Source organism: Mesoplodon mirus (assembly GCF_964341445.2).
Source record: "Mesoplodon mirus genome assembly, chromosome: 2".
NCBI classification, from domain to species: Eukaryota; Metazoa; Chordata; class Mammalia; order Artiodactyla; family Ziphiidae; genus Mesoplodon; species Mesoplodon mirus.
The window spans coordinates 42,622,651-42,640,752 of record NC_138977.1 but is presented as its reverse complement, the minus strand read 5'-3'; the positions used below and the strand labels follow the sequence as shown (position 1 = coordinate 42,640,752).

The 18,102-nt window shown below is 36.3% G+C and overlaps 1 protein-coding gene across 2 annotated transcripts in view; it reads left to right on the top strand.

Moving 5' to 3' along the window:
- Nucleotides 1-18,102, top strand: part of CFAP299 (cilia and flagella associated protein 299) — a gene marked incomplete at its 5' end in the record, with an annotated part of 640,567 nt that overhangs the window by 5,966 nt on the left and 616,499 nt on the right. For both annotated transcript variants that reach the window (XM_082645145.1, XM_082645144.1), the window contains one exon: nt 12,438-12,568. In XM_082645145.1, the coding sequence (XP_082501271.1) occupies nt 12,438-12,568 (131 nt within the window). The remainder of the gene's footprint in view (nt 1-12,437; nt 12,569-18,102) is intronic.

Genomic DNA, 18,102 nt, shown 5'->3' with positions numbered 1-18,102 from the left:
AAATTCATTTTCTCAGTTTTCCTTGCTGCTAGTATATCTTTGTGTGACTTAGGCACTGCCAATCATATACACCTACATGAGACTGCTGTATAGGAAAAGAGTGACATGAGGAAGAAAGCACCATGTAGAATCTATTTTGTATTGAATGAGGTGGTTGAGGCTCTTGACTTTCAGTTGATGCAGTGGCAGAAGTTCGGGCGTGTAATGTCCTAGGTCAACATGGTGAGTTGCAGTATATGTTTTCAGTGGTGGCAATGAGGGATATTTGCTGAAATAGTTTGTATGGCTTAGAGTATTGTTTCTGGCTGTGTAGCCTTCAAATTTCACTTTCCCAGGGATCTTTTGAGCTATTGTATTTTAATAATTCCTTTTTATGCTTGGACTGACTACAGTAAACCCTGCTGTTTGCAGTTAATAGGCTTGATCGATGATGGTCACTTGCATTCTCTACCCTTTCGCTTCATGTATTTAGGGAACAACCTCTATTGATTAGCTCCTCTCACCTTTAATTCCAACAGTCCCTTCTGTGCTCAATGAGGTATCTCCGATTCTCCCCTCCATATCTGTCTTTTCTTCCTTTTTTGCAGTTATCCTTTTTGAATGAATTGTAAAATCCTTAATCTTCATTTCCTCCATCTTCCGTTTTTCAACCCACTGCTAGCTGGCTCCCATCTTCACATTCAATAGAAATTGTTCTTGCCATGGTGACAAGTGAGGGATGTGCCACTAAATCCAATGGACACTTTCTGGTTTAATCATTCAGTCTTCCATTGGAAGGATGGATTGGATTGTTTTACAACTAGAGGCAAGAAGATTTTTTCTGAAGCTTTTTAGGTATATTAAAAAAAGAAAAAGTTGTGGCTGAAGTAGACACTGTGGACTTGTAGAGTCCTGGATATAATCAAGCTTGCTTCCTTCCTTGCTTGCTTGCTTCCTTCCCTCCCTCCCTCTCACTCTCCCCACTTCCTCCCTCCTTCCTTTCCTTCCTACCCGTCATCTGTCTATCCAATTTCCTTGTAAATATGAGATAGAATAAATCTATAATAGCACTAGGAGACATGAAAGGATGCTACTCTACAGGATCAGAAATTGTGCTTATTTCTGCTAAGTTAGAGATTGACAAGATAGAGAAAACCATAACCCAAAATGAATAAATAAGAACAGTGTTGGGAAGGTAAAGCAGATTTACAGAAAAGTCAGAGGTAACAGTAATACAAAGAGCAAGAGAGAACCTATAATTGATTAAAGAAGTTAATTCTGCATTAGCTAAGCCAGAGATGTATCCTATCCTCAGCATATACCTACAATGTTTAACCCAAGGATAAATGAGAGAACTGCTCTCTAAAAAAAGTGCCTAGCAAGGAGTCCTGGAGCAGGTAAAGGGGCTTGAGAGATAATCAAAACTAAGTGTGAAGTAGCTAGATAGTGCTAGAAGTCCAGAATAGATGTTGGAGAAGAGAAGAAAATCTGGAGAGAGTTACACTTGTTACCAAGTCCTTTTTATTTTGGTAATTAGGTTGGAAAGGGTGGGATTTACCCCAGACTGCCTTCCTTCTTCATGTCTGCATCCTCAAGTGGAGTCTGTACATTTCTATACTCTGCTCTTTTACACATAACTACCTCAGTTCATCTATTCAGAGGAGAAACCAGTTAGGGAATCAGATCTGTACGACTATAGAGGGAATCCATGCTAATGACTTTGCTAATTATGCAGTTCTCTATTCATAACTATGTATTCCCAGATGTTTGAGGGAACACAAGAGCATGGAAGAGAGGGCCTAAGATGAATAAAGAGAACAAGTAATGTCAGACAAAACAAAACACTCAAAACCTTGAGGCAACTTTAAATAAATTCCAATTTTCTACCTTACAGGCATTTTAATATGTATAATATGAAGTCTGTAAGCAAAATAATAGACTGGTATGAAAAGGGAGCAATCAGAGAGCAAGAAAGAATTCTTAGATATTAAAAACTTGATGACATTTTTAAAAGAGGTAACTAATGGAAGGACAATGTCACTTTTAAAGGACAATTTAATGATCTGGAAGTTAAAGTTGATGTAATTACCCAGAATGCAGTAAGAAAAAAATGAGGGAAATAAGAATTATATGAAGAAAAGTATGAATAAATAATTCCAGGAGGCTCAATATTTATCTAATAGACATTCCAGAAAGAAATTATACAGAAAATGAGGGGGATAAAATAATCAAGGAAATAACAAACAACAACAGAAATTCTCTGTGTTGGAGATAAGTGCAAGATTGTAAGTGCCCATCTTATAATCAGTTGCTTAGTAGGATGAATGAAAAAGATCCACACCTTGGCAGATAGTGGTAGAATTACAGAACTCTGAGAATAAAATGATAGTTCAAAAATGATTCAAATTACATGACATCAAAATTAAAAATTTTTGTGTATTGAAAGACACCATCAATAGAGTCAAAAGGTAACCCATAGAATGGGAGGAAATATTTGCAAATTATATATCTGATAGGGGTTAATATCCAGAATATGGAAAAAACTACAGTTGAACAACACAAAAGCAAATAATCCAATTAAAAATTAGGCAAAGAACTTGAAAAGATGTTTCTCTGAAGAAAGTACACAAATGACCAATAAGCACATAAAAAGGTGTCATCAACATCATTAATCATTAGGGAAATGCAAGTCAAAACCACAATGGCATATCACTTCACACCCATTAGGATAGCTATTATCAAAAAAAAAGTAGAAAATGACAAGTGTTGGTGAGGATGTGGAGAGACTGGAACACTGTACACTGCTGGTGGGAATGTAAAAATGTGCAGCCATTGTGGAAATAGTATGGCAGCTCCTCAAAAAATTAGAAAGAAAATTACCATATGATCTAGAAATTCCATTTCTGGATACTATGTAGCCAAAAGAATTGAAAGCAGGAACTTGAACGGATATTTGTATACTCATGTTGATAGCAGCATTATTCACAATTGCCAAAGGTAGAAGCAACCCAAGTGTCTACTGATGGATGAATGCATAAACAGAATGTGGTATATATCTACAATGGAATATTATTAAGCCTTTAAAATGAAGGAAATCCTGAAACATGCTACAACATGGAAGTCTTGAGGACATTATTCTAAGCAAAATAAGTAGCCACAAAAAGACAAACACTGTGTAATTCCACTTAGATGAGGTGCCTAGGGTAGTCAAATTCACGGAGACAGAAAGTAGAATGGTCATTGCCAGGGTCTTGGGGGAAGGGAAGATGGGGAGCTATTGTTTAACTGGCACATAGTTTCAGTTTTGTAAGATAAAAAGAGTTGTGGTGATGGATGGTAGTGATGATAATGTCCCAATAACATGAATGTACTTAATACCACTGTACTGTACACTTAAAATGGTTAGTTTTATGTCATGTATATTTTACACAATTTAAAAAATAATTCAGAGTGTCAGCAAATAACCTGTAAATGGGAATCAGCTTGATCCTAGACTTTGCATTCCTAATAGTGATTCCTAGAAGAAAATGGAGTAATATCTTTAAACTTCTTAGGAAATTTTACTTTGAGCCTAGAATTCTGTCTCTGGCTATATTCTGTCCCTGTTTGACCCCTGAGATTCTGTCTTACCTTGAGTTCTATCCTACCCCAGCGTGCTCTGTGCTGTGTGCCCCAAGAGGTTGATTTCTGTTGACTACTTCAACTGGACTCTCTTTACATATGGCCAGTTGGGTTCAGCCAATAAGAGGCACCAGTAAGAAATTAGAAGCCAGGAGGCTGGGCATTTTTTTTTTCAGACTCCTTCCATACTATGCTGCAGGTTAGCAGTCGATATTTTCTTCCACCAAGCCAAAACTCAGGGTCTGATAACACTGCCCTACAGCCATCTCCCTGTGTCCTATTAGTTGCTCCCTCCCCTTACCTCATTTGCATAGGTTAATGGCTACTTATACAGTAGCTTACTGTTGTTGCTAGCTGCAGGGTATTTTATTGTCCCACTTGGATTTCTCTTAACCTGGTGAATACCTTTGTAAATTAACTCAGCCATTCAGTTTCCTTCAGTTTCTCCATTTAAGTACATCATCTATTTCCTGCCTGGACTCTGACTAAATAAACTAATATTCAAATGGGAATGCAAAATTAAGACGTTTTTTGGGGAAAATCAAGAACTCATAAAACCACCGACAGATCTCTTCTGAATTCATAACTTGAGCAAATGCTTCATATATTTTTACACAGATTTTCAAATTATTACTATAAACTTGTATGTAGTTTACTTTTATCTGTTGTTATGGCTCTTTTCTGATTTCTAAAATTGTTTGCATATTCCTTCTTTTCCACCATAAATCTTGCCAAATGTTATCTATTTTATTGGTCTTTTAAAAGAATAAGCTCTTGAGGGACTTCCCTGGTGGTCCAGTGGCTAAGACTTTGTGCTCCCAGTGCAGGGGGCTCGGATTTGATCCCTGGTCAAGGAACTAGATCGACATGCCGCAACTAAAGATCCTGAATGCCACACCTAAAGATACCACATGCCGCAACTAAAGATCCCATGTACTGCAATGAAGATCCTGTGTTCTGCAACTAAGGCCCAGTGCAGCCGAATAAATAAATAAGTAAATATTTTTAAAAAATAAAAAAGAAGAAGCTCTTGAAATCAACTATACTTCAATTAAAAAAAAAACAGAATAAGCTCTTGGCTTTCATTAGACAATTAAAGCTGACTGGATTTGTATATTTTAATTTCTATTTTATTCATTTTCATAATGAAATGAACAATTCGTTCAGTTGTTTTTTATTAATTCTTTACTTCTATATCATTTTGATGTATTTTGTTATTCTTTCTCTAGTTAAATGGTTAGCTGTTTATTTTCAAGCTTTCTTTTCTCTTAAATGCACTGATGCAGATTTTCTGTGTATTTTATTAAGCTTTCATATACGATTTCCTTGCCAAAATTTTTAAACTCTGTATGACAAAATATATCATAAATCAAAAGATAAGCAACTATCTGAGAATAAATATTTGCAAAATGTATACTCAACAAGGACTTGCTGTATAGAATATAGCTTTATAAATCAATAGTAAATAAAAAAAAATCCAACAGAAAAATGAGCAAATTTAACAAACAGGTAATTCTTTTATGGACACTAAAAAAATAATAATTATATGAAAAGTTGTGCATCTATGGCATAATATCTTTATGGAAAAAAGCTTTTAAAAATCATGAAACTATGTCAAATATTTTACCCTTTCATAATGTGAGTAGTCCTGTGTAACTAACCTGCCACCAAATGGCTGGCTAATCCCCAAACCGTGAGCTTCTCATTTTCTTTTCCCAAGGCCTTCAACACACTTGGAAGCAACCAATACGGTTATGTTTCTTATTGCCACTAAATTGTCCTCTGGCAGCAAACACTTGGTTACCTAAAGCTCTGTTTTCATTGCACGTCTCTAAAGGTGATAAATAACTTGGCCTCTGAATTTCACTGACTACAGTATAATCTTTTCTACTGTAAACAGGGCTTGTAATACTTTTAATAAGATCAGAGAACCAATTCTAGGTAACCCAGAACCAATTCAGAGAACCCACCCTTAAATTTCTATTCCTCTGGAACCATTGCCAATAGCAAATTGTGACTCATTCAAGGTTCAGTCAGAGAAGCAGAACACACACATATACATATATATGTAGATGTAAATGTAGATATATATGTGTCACATGTATTTACTTTTTTTATAGAGATTTGCTGCTACACAATTATGAGAACTGTTTAAATGGTCAATGAAAGGCTATTTCTTTGGTGTCTGGTGCTGGAACCTGAAGTCATTAGGACAGACAGCCAGGAAGGAAACGTACATGAGAATTGTGGGAAACAAGGGCAAACAGACCTGCAAGGATGAGCTAGAATTCATAAGGACAAACTGGAACTTGGATCAGGCCCTCACCTCTTTCACACCTCCAACTTTGATGGTAGAAGAGATCTGCAGAAGAAGCTGACACCTTTAGTCACAGAGCTTAACATACTCATGCACTTGGCCCAGGAGTTGGAGGAGGTACAGGAGAAGCTTCTATAAGAGCTAGAACAGTATGGCTTCTCCTTTTCTGTCTTCCAAATCTATTGCAAATGTCTCTTGTGGCCCAATCTAACCTGTAACTATCTAAGGAAGAAAAATTTTGGAAACAAAGCTCCAGCTTAGCTAAGTTGACAGAATACAAATTCACTGCATCTGCCACATGTTAATCTTTTCACAAGGAGAATGTATTTATGTCTGACTTATATAATTAAAAATTAATGAAAGTAAGAGCATGTAATTTTCTTAAACCATTTTATAGGACTTGTGTAACCCTGACATCAATCTAGAGAAGGATAGGGCTTCCCTGGTGGCGCAGTGGTTGAGAGTCCGCCTGCCGATGCAGGGGACATGGGTTCGTGCCCCGGTCCGGGAAGATCCCACATGCCGCGGAGCGGCTGGGCCCATGAGCCATGGCCGTTGAGCCTGCGCATCCGGAGCCTGTGCTCTGCAATGGGAGAGGCCCACATACCGCAAAAAAAAAAAAAAAAAAAAATCTAGAGAAAGATAGCACAAAATGGAAAGCTAAAGACTAATTTTACTTATGAACTGGAGGAAAAGAAGTGAAAAATGAATCTAGGACTATATTAAGAAATAATAGATCAGAGACTACTAAGTACTACTCTTAAGTAGTGTGATTTATCATAGGAATGCAACAATGAGTTCAGACAGGAAAGATTGAACTTCTCATCAGAAATAATACAAGTCATGGGACAATGGGATGACATCTCTAAAGTTCTGGAAGGTAAAAAAGTCAGCCTGGAACACTAATCCAGCAAAAATGTCTTTCAAAAATTAAGGTGAAATCACTGAAGAAATCAAAGAGAAAATTTTAAAAAATTCCTGGAGGAAAATGAAAAAGAAAACCCAACAATCCAAAATCTAGGGGATGAAGCAAAAGCAGGTCTAATAGGGAAGTGTATAATGAAAGAAGGTTTACAAGAAACAAGAAAAATGTCAAATAAACAACCTAACCTTACACCTAAAGGCACTAGAAAAAGAAGAACAAACATAACCCAAAGTGAGTAAATAGAAAGAAATCATAAAGATTAGAGCAGAAATAAATGATGTAGAGACTAGAAAAACAATAGAAAAGATCAGTGAAGCTAGGAGCTGTTTCTTTGAAAAGATAAACAAAGTTGATAAACCTTTAGCCAGTCTCATCAAAGAAAAAAGAGAGAGGGCCCAAACAAATAAAATCAGAAATGAAAAAGGAGAAGTTACAACTGACACCACAAAAATATAAAGGATCATAAGAGACTACTATGAACACCTATATGCCAATAAAATGGACAACCTAGAAGAAATGGACAAATTCCTAGAAATGTACAATGTCCTAAAACTGAACCAGGAAGAAATAGAAAATATGAACAGACCAATTACCAGTAATGAAATTGAATCAGTAATAAACTCCCAACAAACAAAAGCCCAGGACCAGATGGCTTCTCAGGTGAATTCTACTAAATATTTAGAGAAGAGTTAACACCTATACCTTTCAAACACTTCCAAAAATTAAGGCAGAAGTAATGCTTTCAAACCCATTCTACAAAGCCAGCATCACCCAGATACCAAAACCAGGCAAAATCAGACCAAAAAAGAAAATTCCAGCCCAATAGCCTCAAAAATCCTCAACAAAATATTAGCAAACTGAATTCAACAATATATTGAAAGGATCATACAGCATGATCAAGTGAGATTTATCCCAGAGATGCAAGGATGGCTCAATATCCACAAATCAATCAAAGTGATACACCATATTAACAAATTGATGAAGGAAAATCATATGATCATTTCGATGGATGCAGTAAAAGCTTTTGACAAAATTCAATATCCATTTATGATAAAAACTCTCAACAAAATGGGTATAAAGGAAACATACCTCAGTATAATAAAGGCCATATATGACAAGCCCGCAGTTAACATCATACTCAACAGTGGAAGGCTGAAAGCATTTCTTCTAAGATCAGGAATAAGACAAGGATGCCCACACATGCCACTTTTGTTCAACATAGTATTGTAAATCCTAACCACAGCAGTCAGAGAAGAAAAAGAAATAAAAGGAATCCAAATTGCAAAGGAAAAGTAAAATTGTCCCTGTTTGGAGATGACATGATACTATACATAATAAATCCTAAAGATGTCATCAAAAAACTACTAGGACTCATCAAGGGATTTGGTAAAGTTGCAGTATACAAAATTAATATACAGAAACCTGTTGCTTTTTTATATGCTAACAATGAACTATCAGAAAGGGAAACTAAGAAAACAATCCTGTTTGCAATTGCATCAGAAGAGTAAAATAGTTAGGAATAAATCTACCTAAGGAGGTAGAAGACCTGTACTTGGAAAAACTTAAGACACTGATGAAGAAAAGTGAAGGTGACACAAACAGATTGAAAGATACACAGTACTCATGTATTGGAGGAATTAATATTGTTAAAATGACCATACTACCCAAGGCAATCTACAGATTCAATGCAATCCCTATAAAAATATCAATGGGATTTTTTTCATAGAACTAGAACAAATTCTAAGATTTGTATGGAAACACAAAAGACTTCAAATATCCAAAACAATCTTGATAAAGAAACAAAGCTGGGTTTCAAACTATAATACAAAGCTATGGTAATCAAAAAAACATGATACTGGCACAAAAACAGGCACATAGATCAATGGAACAGAATAGAGAGCCCAGAAATGAACCCACACTTTAATGGGAAATTAATCTTTGACAAAGCAGACAAGAATATACAATGGGAAAAAGACAACCTCTTTAATAAATGCTGTTGGAAAACTGGACAGCTGTATGCAAAAGGGTCAAACTGGACTACCTTCTCACACCAAACACCAAAATAAATTCAAAATGGATTAAAGACTTCAATGTAAGACCTGTAACCATGACACTTCTAGAAGAAAGCATAGGCAGTGTGCTCTTTGACATTGGTCTGGGTAATATATTTTTGGATATTTCTCCCCAGGCAAGGAAAACAAAAGCAGAAATAAACAAATGGGATTACATCAAGCTAAAAAGCTTTTGCACAGCAAAGGAAGCTATCAACAAAACAAAAAGGCCATGTACTGAATGGGAGAAGATATTTGCAAATGATATATCTGAGAAGGGGTTAATATCCAAAATATACAAAGAACTCATACAGCTCAACATCAAAAAAACCCCAAGCAACCTGATTAAAGAAATGGCAGAGAATCTGATTAGACATTTTTCCACAGAAGATATACAGATGGGCAAGAGGTATATGAAAAGATGCTCAATATCACTAGTCATCAGGAAAATGCAAGTCAAAACCACAATGAGATATCACCTCACAACTTTCAGAATGACTATTATCAAAAAGATAAAAAATAACAGGTATTGGCGAGGGTGTGGAGAAAAGGGAACCTTCATGTACTGTTGGTGGGAATGTAAATTGCTGCAGCCACTGTGGAAAAGAGTATGGAGATTCCTCAAAAAATTAAAACCAGAACTACCATACAATCCAGCAGTTCTACTCTTGGGTATTTATCGAAAGAAAATGAAAAACATTAATTTGAAAAGACATGCACCCCTGTTTTCATCATAGCATTATTTACAGTAGGCAAGATATAGAAGGAACCTAAGCACCCATCCACAGATGAATGGATAAAGAAGATGTGGTTGCAATAGCATATTATTCAGCCATAAAAAAGAATGAAATTGTACCATTTCTGAAAACATGGATGGACCTACAGGGCATTATGCTTAGTAAAATAAGTCAGACAGAGAAAGACAGATACTGTATGATCTCACTTATATGTAGAATCAAAAAAATCAGAACAAATGAACAAATATAACAAAGCAGAAACAGAGTCAGAGATAACAGAGAACAAACCGGTGGTTGCCAAAGGGGAGGGAATTGGAGAGAGGAGAGAAATAGGTGAGGGAGACTAAGAGGTACAAACTTCCAGTTGCACAGAAGTAAATGAGTCACAGGTATGAAATGTACAGTGTGGGCAATATAGTCAATAACTATGTAATATCTTTGTATGGTGACATATTTGTTAACTAGATATCGTGGTGATCATCTTGCAATGTATAGAAATATCGAATCACTATGTTGTGTGATAGGACCTAACTTAGTGTTTTAGGTCAATTATACTTCAAAAACAAACAAACAAACATACTCATAGAAAAACATCAGATTTGTGGTTACCAGAGGTTGGGTTGTGGAGGGAGGGGGAATTGAATGAAGGCAGTGAAAAGGTATTGAACTGCCAATTATAACAGAAATAAGTACTAAGGATCTAATGTACAGAATGATAAATATAATTAACACTGCTTTATGTTATATATGAAAGTAAATCCTAAGAGTTCTCATCCCAAGGGAAAAAATATATATTTCTATTTCTTTAATTTTGTATCTATATGAGATGATAGATATTCCCTAAACTTACTAAGGTAATCATTTCGTGATGTCTATAAGTCAATTATATCTCAATAAAACTGGAAGAAAAAAATTAAGGTGAAATCAATATTTTTTTCAGTAAAACAAAAGCCACGATACTTTTGTTGTTAGCAGACCTTTACTATAAGAATTGTTAAAGTTTTTTAGGTAGAAGGAAAATCATATATTAATAGGAAACTTAGGTCTACACAAAGGAATGAAAATCACCAGAAATGCTAAATATGTGAATAAATAAAAGTATTTTATTTCTCAGTTTCTTTAAAGATAATTCTTTAAAGATTATTGACCATTTACAGTAGAGAGATGGCTTGTAATTCCACCAGTTAAAACATGGTAATGGTTAAGTGGGGCAACAACTTCAACTTTGTACTTGATCTTGTCATTTGTTGCAATATACATGAGTGTCAGTGAGTGCAGAACTATCCAAATGATTCTGTGTGGCGCAGGTAAGGCACACAGGAATGCATAATTCATTCCATATACAAAGTTAGTACAGCAACTTTTTAATGGTCTTTATTATGTAAAATACTCTGTTGACCACGAGCAACTTATATTCCACTAGAAGAACCCCACAGTCTCAGCAGAGCTCACTGCGAGTTCTTCCCATAAGCTCACTTTAAGTAATGTATTTAAGACAATTTACACTCAAATCATTACACTTTTGTAAATCAAACCCGAAATCTGCATCGCTTTTTCATTTAAATAATAACTCCACTAGGTGGAGGCATTTGCTCAGTTTTGTTGTTCGCACTAAAGCAACCTGGGATAGCAAGTATAGTGAGCAGGGGAACAAGTCAGAAAGAAGGCAAAGCACCCTTGTGCAAAGCCTGGTGCTTTGCCTTAACTTGGCAAATGTATCCATGTTGCTACACAGAGTTCAGCATTTGCTTTTAGTGTTTAGCAAAGCAAAGTAGCAAAGTTTTCTAGGTTGATGCTGTCTAAATTTTTTTGTTAGAATAGTTGGAACTTTAAAATAGCCACCATGGGTTGTATAGATTATTAACCACGAATCTTAAGTTTTCTTATTTAATTCTGTTAGTTCTTGCATTCAACAGTGATGTAGTAAGTAAGGGTCTGTAACAATAAAATATATGCTGTTTTCTCTATATCTCAGACATTTCATGTTTAATGTAAGGATAATGTAATATGTTAATCTACATATTTTTATGTAATACATAGCCTTTATATTAGTAACTTCAAGTAAAATGTCACCTATTCAAGTTTTGGGGAAATGCTGTTCTTTTTTGAATATGCTATGCAAGTGACAAAAATGTGTGTGACAGTTCTTAAAGTAACTGAAATATAAAAGATCTAAAGGACTGTGGGGAAATTTTTTTTTTTTCCAGTTTGAAGCTTCTTGTCATCTTCTTGGGTTTCTACTTCTCTGCTTTTATTGGTACCAACATTATATGGAAACAATATCTTTCTACTCAAATAGGAAATTCATCTGTCCTTTGTTTTGTATTTGAAGTTATAATGCTCTGTGTCATCAGTTAATTGACTTCAAGGAAGTAAGTCTCTGAAATGTTGAACTTGCTGAAAGCAACCCAATTTTCTTCTTGTGCAGTTGGTTTTTAAAAAGTCTTTCTTGTATAAATACTATTGTCTATAGTTTTATTGTTTTAAATATACTTTATTATCTACAGCTGTTCTCATAAATTGATTAAAAACATTACAGACTTTTGTCCTGCAATCCCTTAGAGAAAATTTAGTGCTTGATGTTATTATTATTATTTTTTCATCTTACATCTTTGGGAAAGGGATGACAAATCAGATGTTTATAAAACTATTGTTAGAAAGAATTCTAACTTTTCATATCTAATAGATCTTGTCTCATATTTAAATATTCCATTTGATTTTTCATTTAAAACAATTATTCAGTATACATTGGATACAATAAAATGTCTCATTAATCCACAAATGTAACAATTGATTTTCTTTTTTAGGATGAAGGCCTGGCCCGCCAGTTGGTGGAGCTAGGCTACCGCGGGACTGGAGAGGTGGTGAAAAGGGAAGATTTTGAAGCAAGGAAGGCAGCTATAGAGATTGCAAGGTTGGCTGAAAGAACTCAGAAAAAGTAAGTTTCCATGTTCCAAATAGATTTTATATTGTACAGTCTCTGGAAAAATCCAATTTTGTTGGCATTGTTGTAATTTAGAAACATTGGTTGGAGCAGGTAGAACTTGGAATATTCTAAACATTTGTTCTGCAGATCAGGAACTGGAGGAACTGTGATATGGTTGTGATAAAGCCACATGCAACTGTGAGCTACAAATTTAAAAATATAAATACCAAAATATGGCCATCCTACCAATAAAGTCCTGCTTACACATAGCTCAATATTATTGGCTTTACACATTTATATACTAAAAGTATGAGTGATTTTGCCTTAGAGTTCTTTGTACTTCTGAGGCCTGTAAATCTTTGGCTTCATTTATGTTCTCACATTTTTGTAAACATTGATTCATTGAACTCTATTAACGATCACTGGCTTTTGTTAATATGACTCATATGTGGTTATATAAAATATGAATCTAATAAAGTATGTTAGGAAAGAGATGTACACCTAAAGTGAACCGTATCAAACTAAGACAATCTGAAAAAGACTTGACAAAGTAATTATCTATTTACTTTTTAAAAATGAATGCTAAAGTTTTAAATGTTGGTGAGAAAAATTACTTAGAAATTGGTATATTATTCTTAGATAACATTTTAAAAAATACCCAGTAATTATGAGTAGAAGTCTCCCATGTATTTATTATAAAAATGACATTTGGTAGTGGAATGTGAATTGGTTCTGGGAATGTGCAATTTTAATTGATTGTTCTAGTGGTTCTTGTATTTCAGAACCCTAGAATATTGTCATTTAATACAGTAACATTCAGTAATATACTAGTTTTCTATTGCTGTCATAACATATTACCACAAATGTAGTCGCTGAACACAACACAAACGTATTTATTCATAGTTCTGTAGGTCAGAAATCAGAGTTCAGTGGCTCAGCTGGATTCTCTGCTACATATATCACAAAGTTAAAATCCTAGTGTTGGCTGGACTGAGTTCTTTTCTGGACGCTCTGTGGATGAGTCTGCTTCCACCCTCATTCAGGCCAAATTCAATTCCTTGTGATGATAGGACTGACGTCTCATTTCCCTGTCACCCGTCAATCTGGGGACTCCTCTTTGCTCCTGTAGGCTGCCCACATTCCTTCTCATGCTTTCTATGTGGCCGCCCACCAGCAAGAATGGGTCAAGATCCTGCCAACCTTTAAATCTCTCTGACTTCTCCTTATGCAAGTCTTCCCTGACTCCAGCCACAGAAAGATCTCTCCTTCTGAGGGTTCATGTGATCACACTGGGTCCATCTAGATAATCTAGGGTAATCTCCCTATTTTAAGGTCTATAACCTTCATTACATCTGCAAAGTCCCTTCTGTCATGTACTGTAACATACTAATAGGATTAGGCATGGGGATCTTTGAAAGGGCCATTCTTCTTACCAAAGGTAAATTTATATAAAACTTCACTAGTTTATGCAACACAAGTGTACTTGTAGAAAATTGAAATGATGCAAAATATATGTGTACATGTGATGTGTCATATAAAACATCAGGGGAGTCTTCTCTTTCTGTTTTTAATCAATAAATGTTTATCAGTCAGGAGCAGAAGTATAGAGATTTTTGTGAGATTTTATAAGGAATTAATGTATATTCATATTATAGATGTATCGTATTTTATATCGAGGAGTTGGTCATGTTTACAGTATAAATTCTATCCATGTACATGTCCATTTTGTGTTTGGCTCAAAATGAGTATTTATTCTATTGATAGTCTCTTTAACTGGCCAGAGCTGGAAGTCATCAGACTACTTAAGTGCCAGTCTTGAGAGACTAATCCCCACACAGAGCTGCTAAAATTGGAAAGCCTTTTCATCTGTGCATCTTCTCATCTGCCTTTGTAGTGGGATGGACCCCATATGTTTACTCTTTCCTTCCCTGCCAGGTCCATTGTAGTGTTATTGGCAGCAGGGCCAGCAGAGTGTGGACACCAAATATGTTCTGTGCCTATATTTGCTTGAGGATCACTTTGAAAATATGCATGAACACGTGACTGCCTGCCAACTGGTACCAACTTGGAAACACGTGATTCTACTATCAGATTATCTTAAATTATCTAATGTGTGGGTGAGCAGCCCCAAGTAGATCACAATCCTCTTCACTAGCAATCATAGAGCACCCGTTTCAAGAAGTGCTGGCACCTAAGAGTATGTCACTTACTTAGAATAGTTTCATAGATAAAAAGGGTCTGGTTAAAGATATTGGGAGGGGATATTTTGACAAGAATTTTGCCAGAAGAAGGCATAAAATGAAAAAAAATTATTTTGACCCTTTATTTAGTCATTCACTTCACAAATACTCATAGACAACCATACTCCATTAGGCACTATGCTAGGTGCTGGAGATACAATAGAATATAAGACTTAGACCCTGACCTCAAGAAATTTGAGGGTTAGATAAATGAAAGACAGTTACATAGCTGGTGGGAGTATACAATGGAAAATAGTTTGACAATTCTTCAAATAATTAAACATAGAGTTACCATATGACCCAATAATTCCACTCTTAGATGTATATCCAAGGGAATTGAAAACAGAGGTCCACTTAAAAACCAGTGTTCCTAGCAACATTATTCATAGTAGCCATAAAGAAGCAACAGCCCAAATGTCCATCAACTGATGAATGGATAAAAAAATGTGGTACATAGATAAAATGGAATATTATTTAGTCATAAAAAGGAGTGAAGTACTCTTACCTGCTACAACATGGATAAACCTTGAAAACATTAGGCTTAGCAAAAGAAAGCAGACAAAAAGATTGTAAATTGTATAGTCCCATTTATATAAAGTGTTCAGAATAGGTAAATCCATAGGGACAAAAAGTAGATTTGTGGTGGCCAAGGGCTAGAAGGAAGAGTGAAAGAAGAATGACTGCTAATGGGTATGGAGTTTCTTTCTGAGGTGATAGAATGTTCTGGAATTAGATTTTGGTGATGACTGCACAACTTTGTGACTATACTAAGAGCCATTGAATTGTATACCTTAAAAGTTTGAATTTTATGGTATGTGAATTATATCTCAATTAAAAAAGGCAGTTACAACAGAAGATAACATATGCTATCACAGGTGTTGTGGCAACACCCTAAAGTCGTACTAAGTCAAGATTTGAAGGATGTGGAGAACAGGGAAGGCTCTTCTTAAGGCATGACTGCTAAATTTACCTTTAAAGGATAAGTAGGAGCCAAGCAGGCAAACAAGGGTATGAAGATGGACACATTTACTTTGCCTCAATTCTATGATAAATTTTTCTTCTTCACAAATCATTTGCTCTACCTCTTTGTTTTAACTTGTGCCTATTCCCTTGCTAAGACGTTTTTCCCCCCTAAAGTTGTGCCAGCTAGAGGCCACTAATTTCCACATGTACTGGATTGGTGGTGGTGGCAGTGGTAGTGGTAGGTGGGCTCTGCATCCTCCTAGCTTCTTCAAGCTTTGCTTCAAAGCCATCTCTGCTTCACTATCATGTAAATAGCATCTCTCATCTCTTTTCCCCTGAGATTCATGCCAGCTGGGTTTAGTAGCCACAAGGCAGAGACTATAAAGTTTGGAAAGAAGGGATGGGATAAGTTTCGCTGGTGGTTACTGAGGTAGCTCCCATCATAAGTCCTGGAGAATTTCTATTGGTAGTGAGAAGTTCAGTTGATTTCTATGGGTGATGGAGAGATAGACTTTGACTGTTTGCACAGAAGTTGAATATTGGGTTCTTGGGATCTAGTTAGTAGTTATAACTGAGTCATCTCTCAGGCGGAACACTTTCCTGGAGGAGCTTGTAAGACCATTGGCCTCTTCACTTTGGGTCAGCTTATCTTCTTAGGAGATGAATTAGCTCTTCTTAAAACTGCTTCTGAGATAATGACCTTATTTTACTGAAACACAGAATCTGAAACATAGATGGAATAAATGGCAGCCCTGGTGGAACTGATAATTATACTGCCTGGCTGTTGCTATCTTCTCAAGAGACTTTGTGATGAGCCTTTAGGAATTCTTGTAAAGTGAGCTTGACAGGAGTCTCAGATGCTGAATATATAGGGATCTCTGTGATCTTTTTTGCTGAAATGAAGAGGGTATCTGTGGTGATTAAGGAGAAGGCTCTTGTGTCCTTTTATCCTCTGGTACATCTGGGACTAAATTTAAAAAGTTGGACAAGTCCCCAACCTTTTTTATTCTAGCCAATCTAGTCAGTTTATCAACTGTCAACTATTTCTGGTATGATTGGAGTATTATTCTTCAATTTGTTTTTAAAAATAGGAGTTGGAAGTATCTATTAATTGATAACATGCTCTTTTAATTTTATGAAGATGAAGTTGGATAAAAGGCCAAAATTGGTTTCATGTAAAATGACTTTACTCCATTCACTTTATGATCAAAAGTGAATACCATATGCTAGTAAATTAAATGAATTTCTGTAAGTTTAAAATGTTCTGCTAGATAAAATCTGACTTCTGTGAAATGGTTTCAACTTTTTGCTTCGTTTCAAATATTTTATGTTTTAAAAGTTATTCTTATACATTTTTTTTTTTTTTTTTTTTTTTTTTTTTTTTTTTTTTTTTTTTTTTTAGCGGTACGCGGGCCTCTCACTGTTGTGGTCTCTCCCGTTGCGGAGCACAGGCTCCGGACACGCAGGCTCAGCGGCCATGGCTCATGGGCCCAGCCGCTCCGCGGCATGTGGGATCTTCCCAGACCGGGGCACGAACCCGTGTCCCCTGCATCGGCAGGCGGACTCCCAACCACTGCACCACCAGGGAAGCCCTCTTATACATTTTATAGCTATTAAACAAAAAATATGGAGTTGTGGCTTGTCACAGACTAGCTGCTCCAGGAAGCAGACAGTGAGGGTTAAGAGTGCAGATGGTTTGATGGGGACGTAACACCTGTGAAAGGAAAAGTGAGGAAACAGGACTAAGCAGGGTCAGAATCTTGATGCCAAAGTTACAGAGACTCTCCCAGCACAGTGGAAATCTCCAGGGTAAATGTTGTCCATCAAAGAAGTCCCACATTGGGTGAAATGTTCAGGCCCTGGTACCTCTTCTGTGCCCAGTCATTGCCTGACGGCTGCCCCCAAAAGTGTGATCTCAGCTTGAAACTGAGGCAGACCCTGGAAAGGTTCACAGCTGGAGGCTGTCAGCTCAGCAACTCCTCGAGGCAGAGAGGCCTTTCTCCAAGGGGTATCTGAGTGATGTGTCCACATGCCTGCCACGGTTCGCCCCTTGTGACATACAGATCCATTTTGTGCATGCAGGGAGCAGTTCTTCCAGAGCACTGAGGGCCTTTCTCCTGGGCAGGATACTCAGAAGAGGAAAGATAGTCCCCAACACTGCTGTTGGTCTGGAGGCCAGAGGTGGTTCTCATCATCTCCTTCTTCCATTATCCATCCTAAATCCTCTGCCTTCAGCTGTCACCCCTCTGAGTCTCAATCATAAGATGGTGGAGGCCCTGATAATCCTACTGTCCTTAGGCTGGGGTTGTTACATTTCTCATTCTCATTTAAAATTCTATAAGG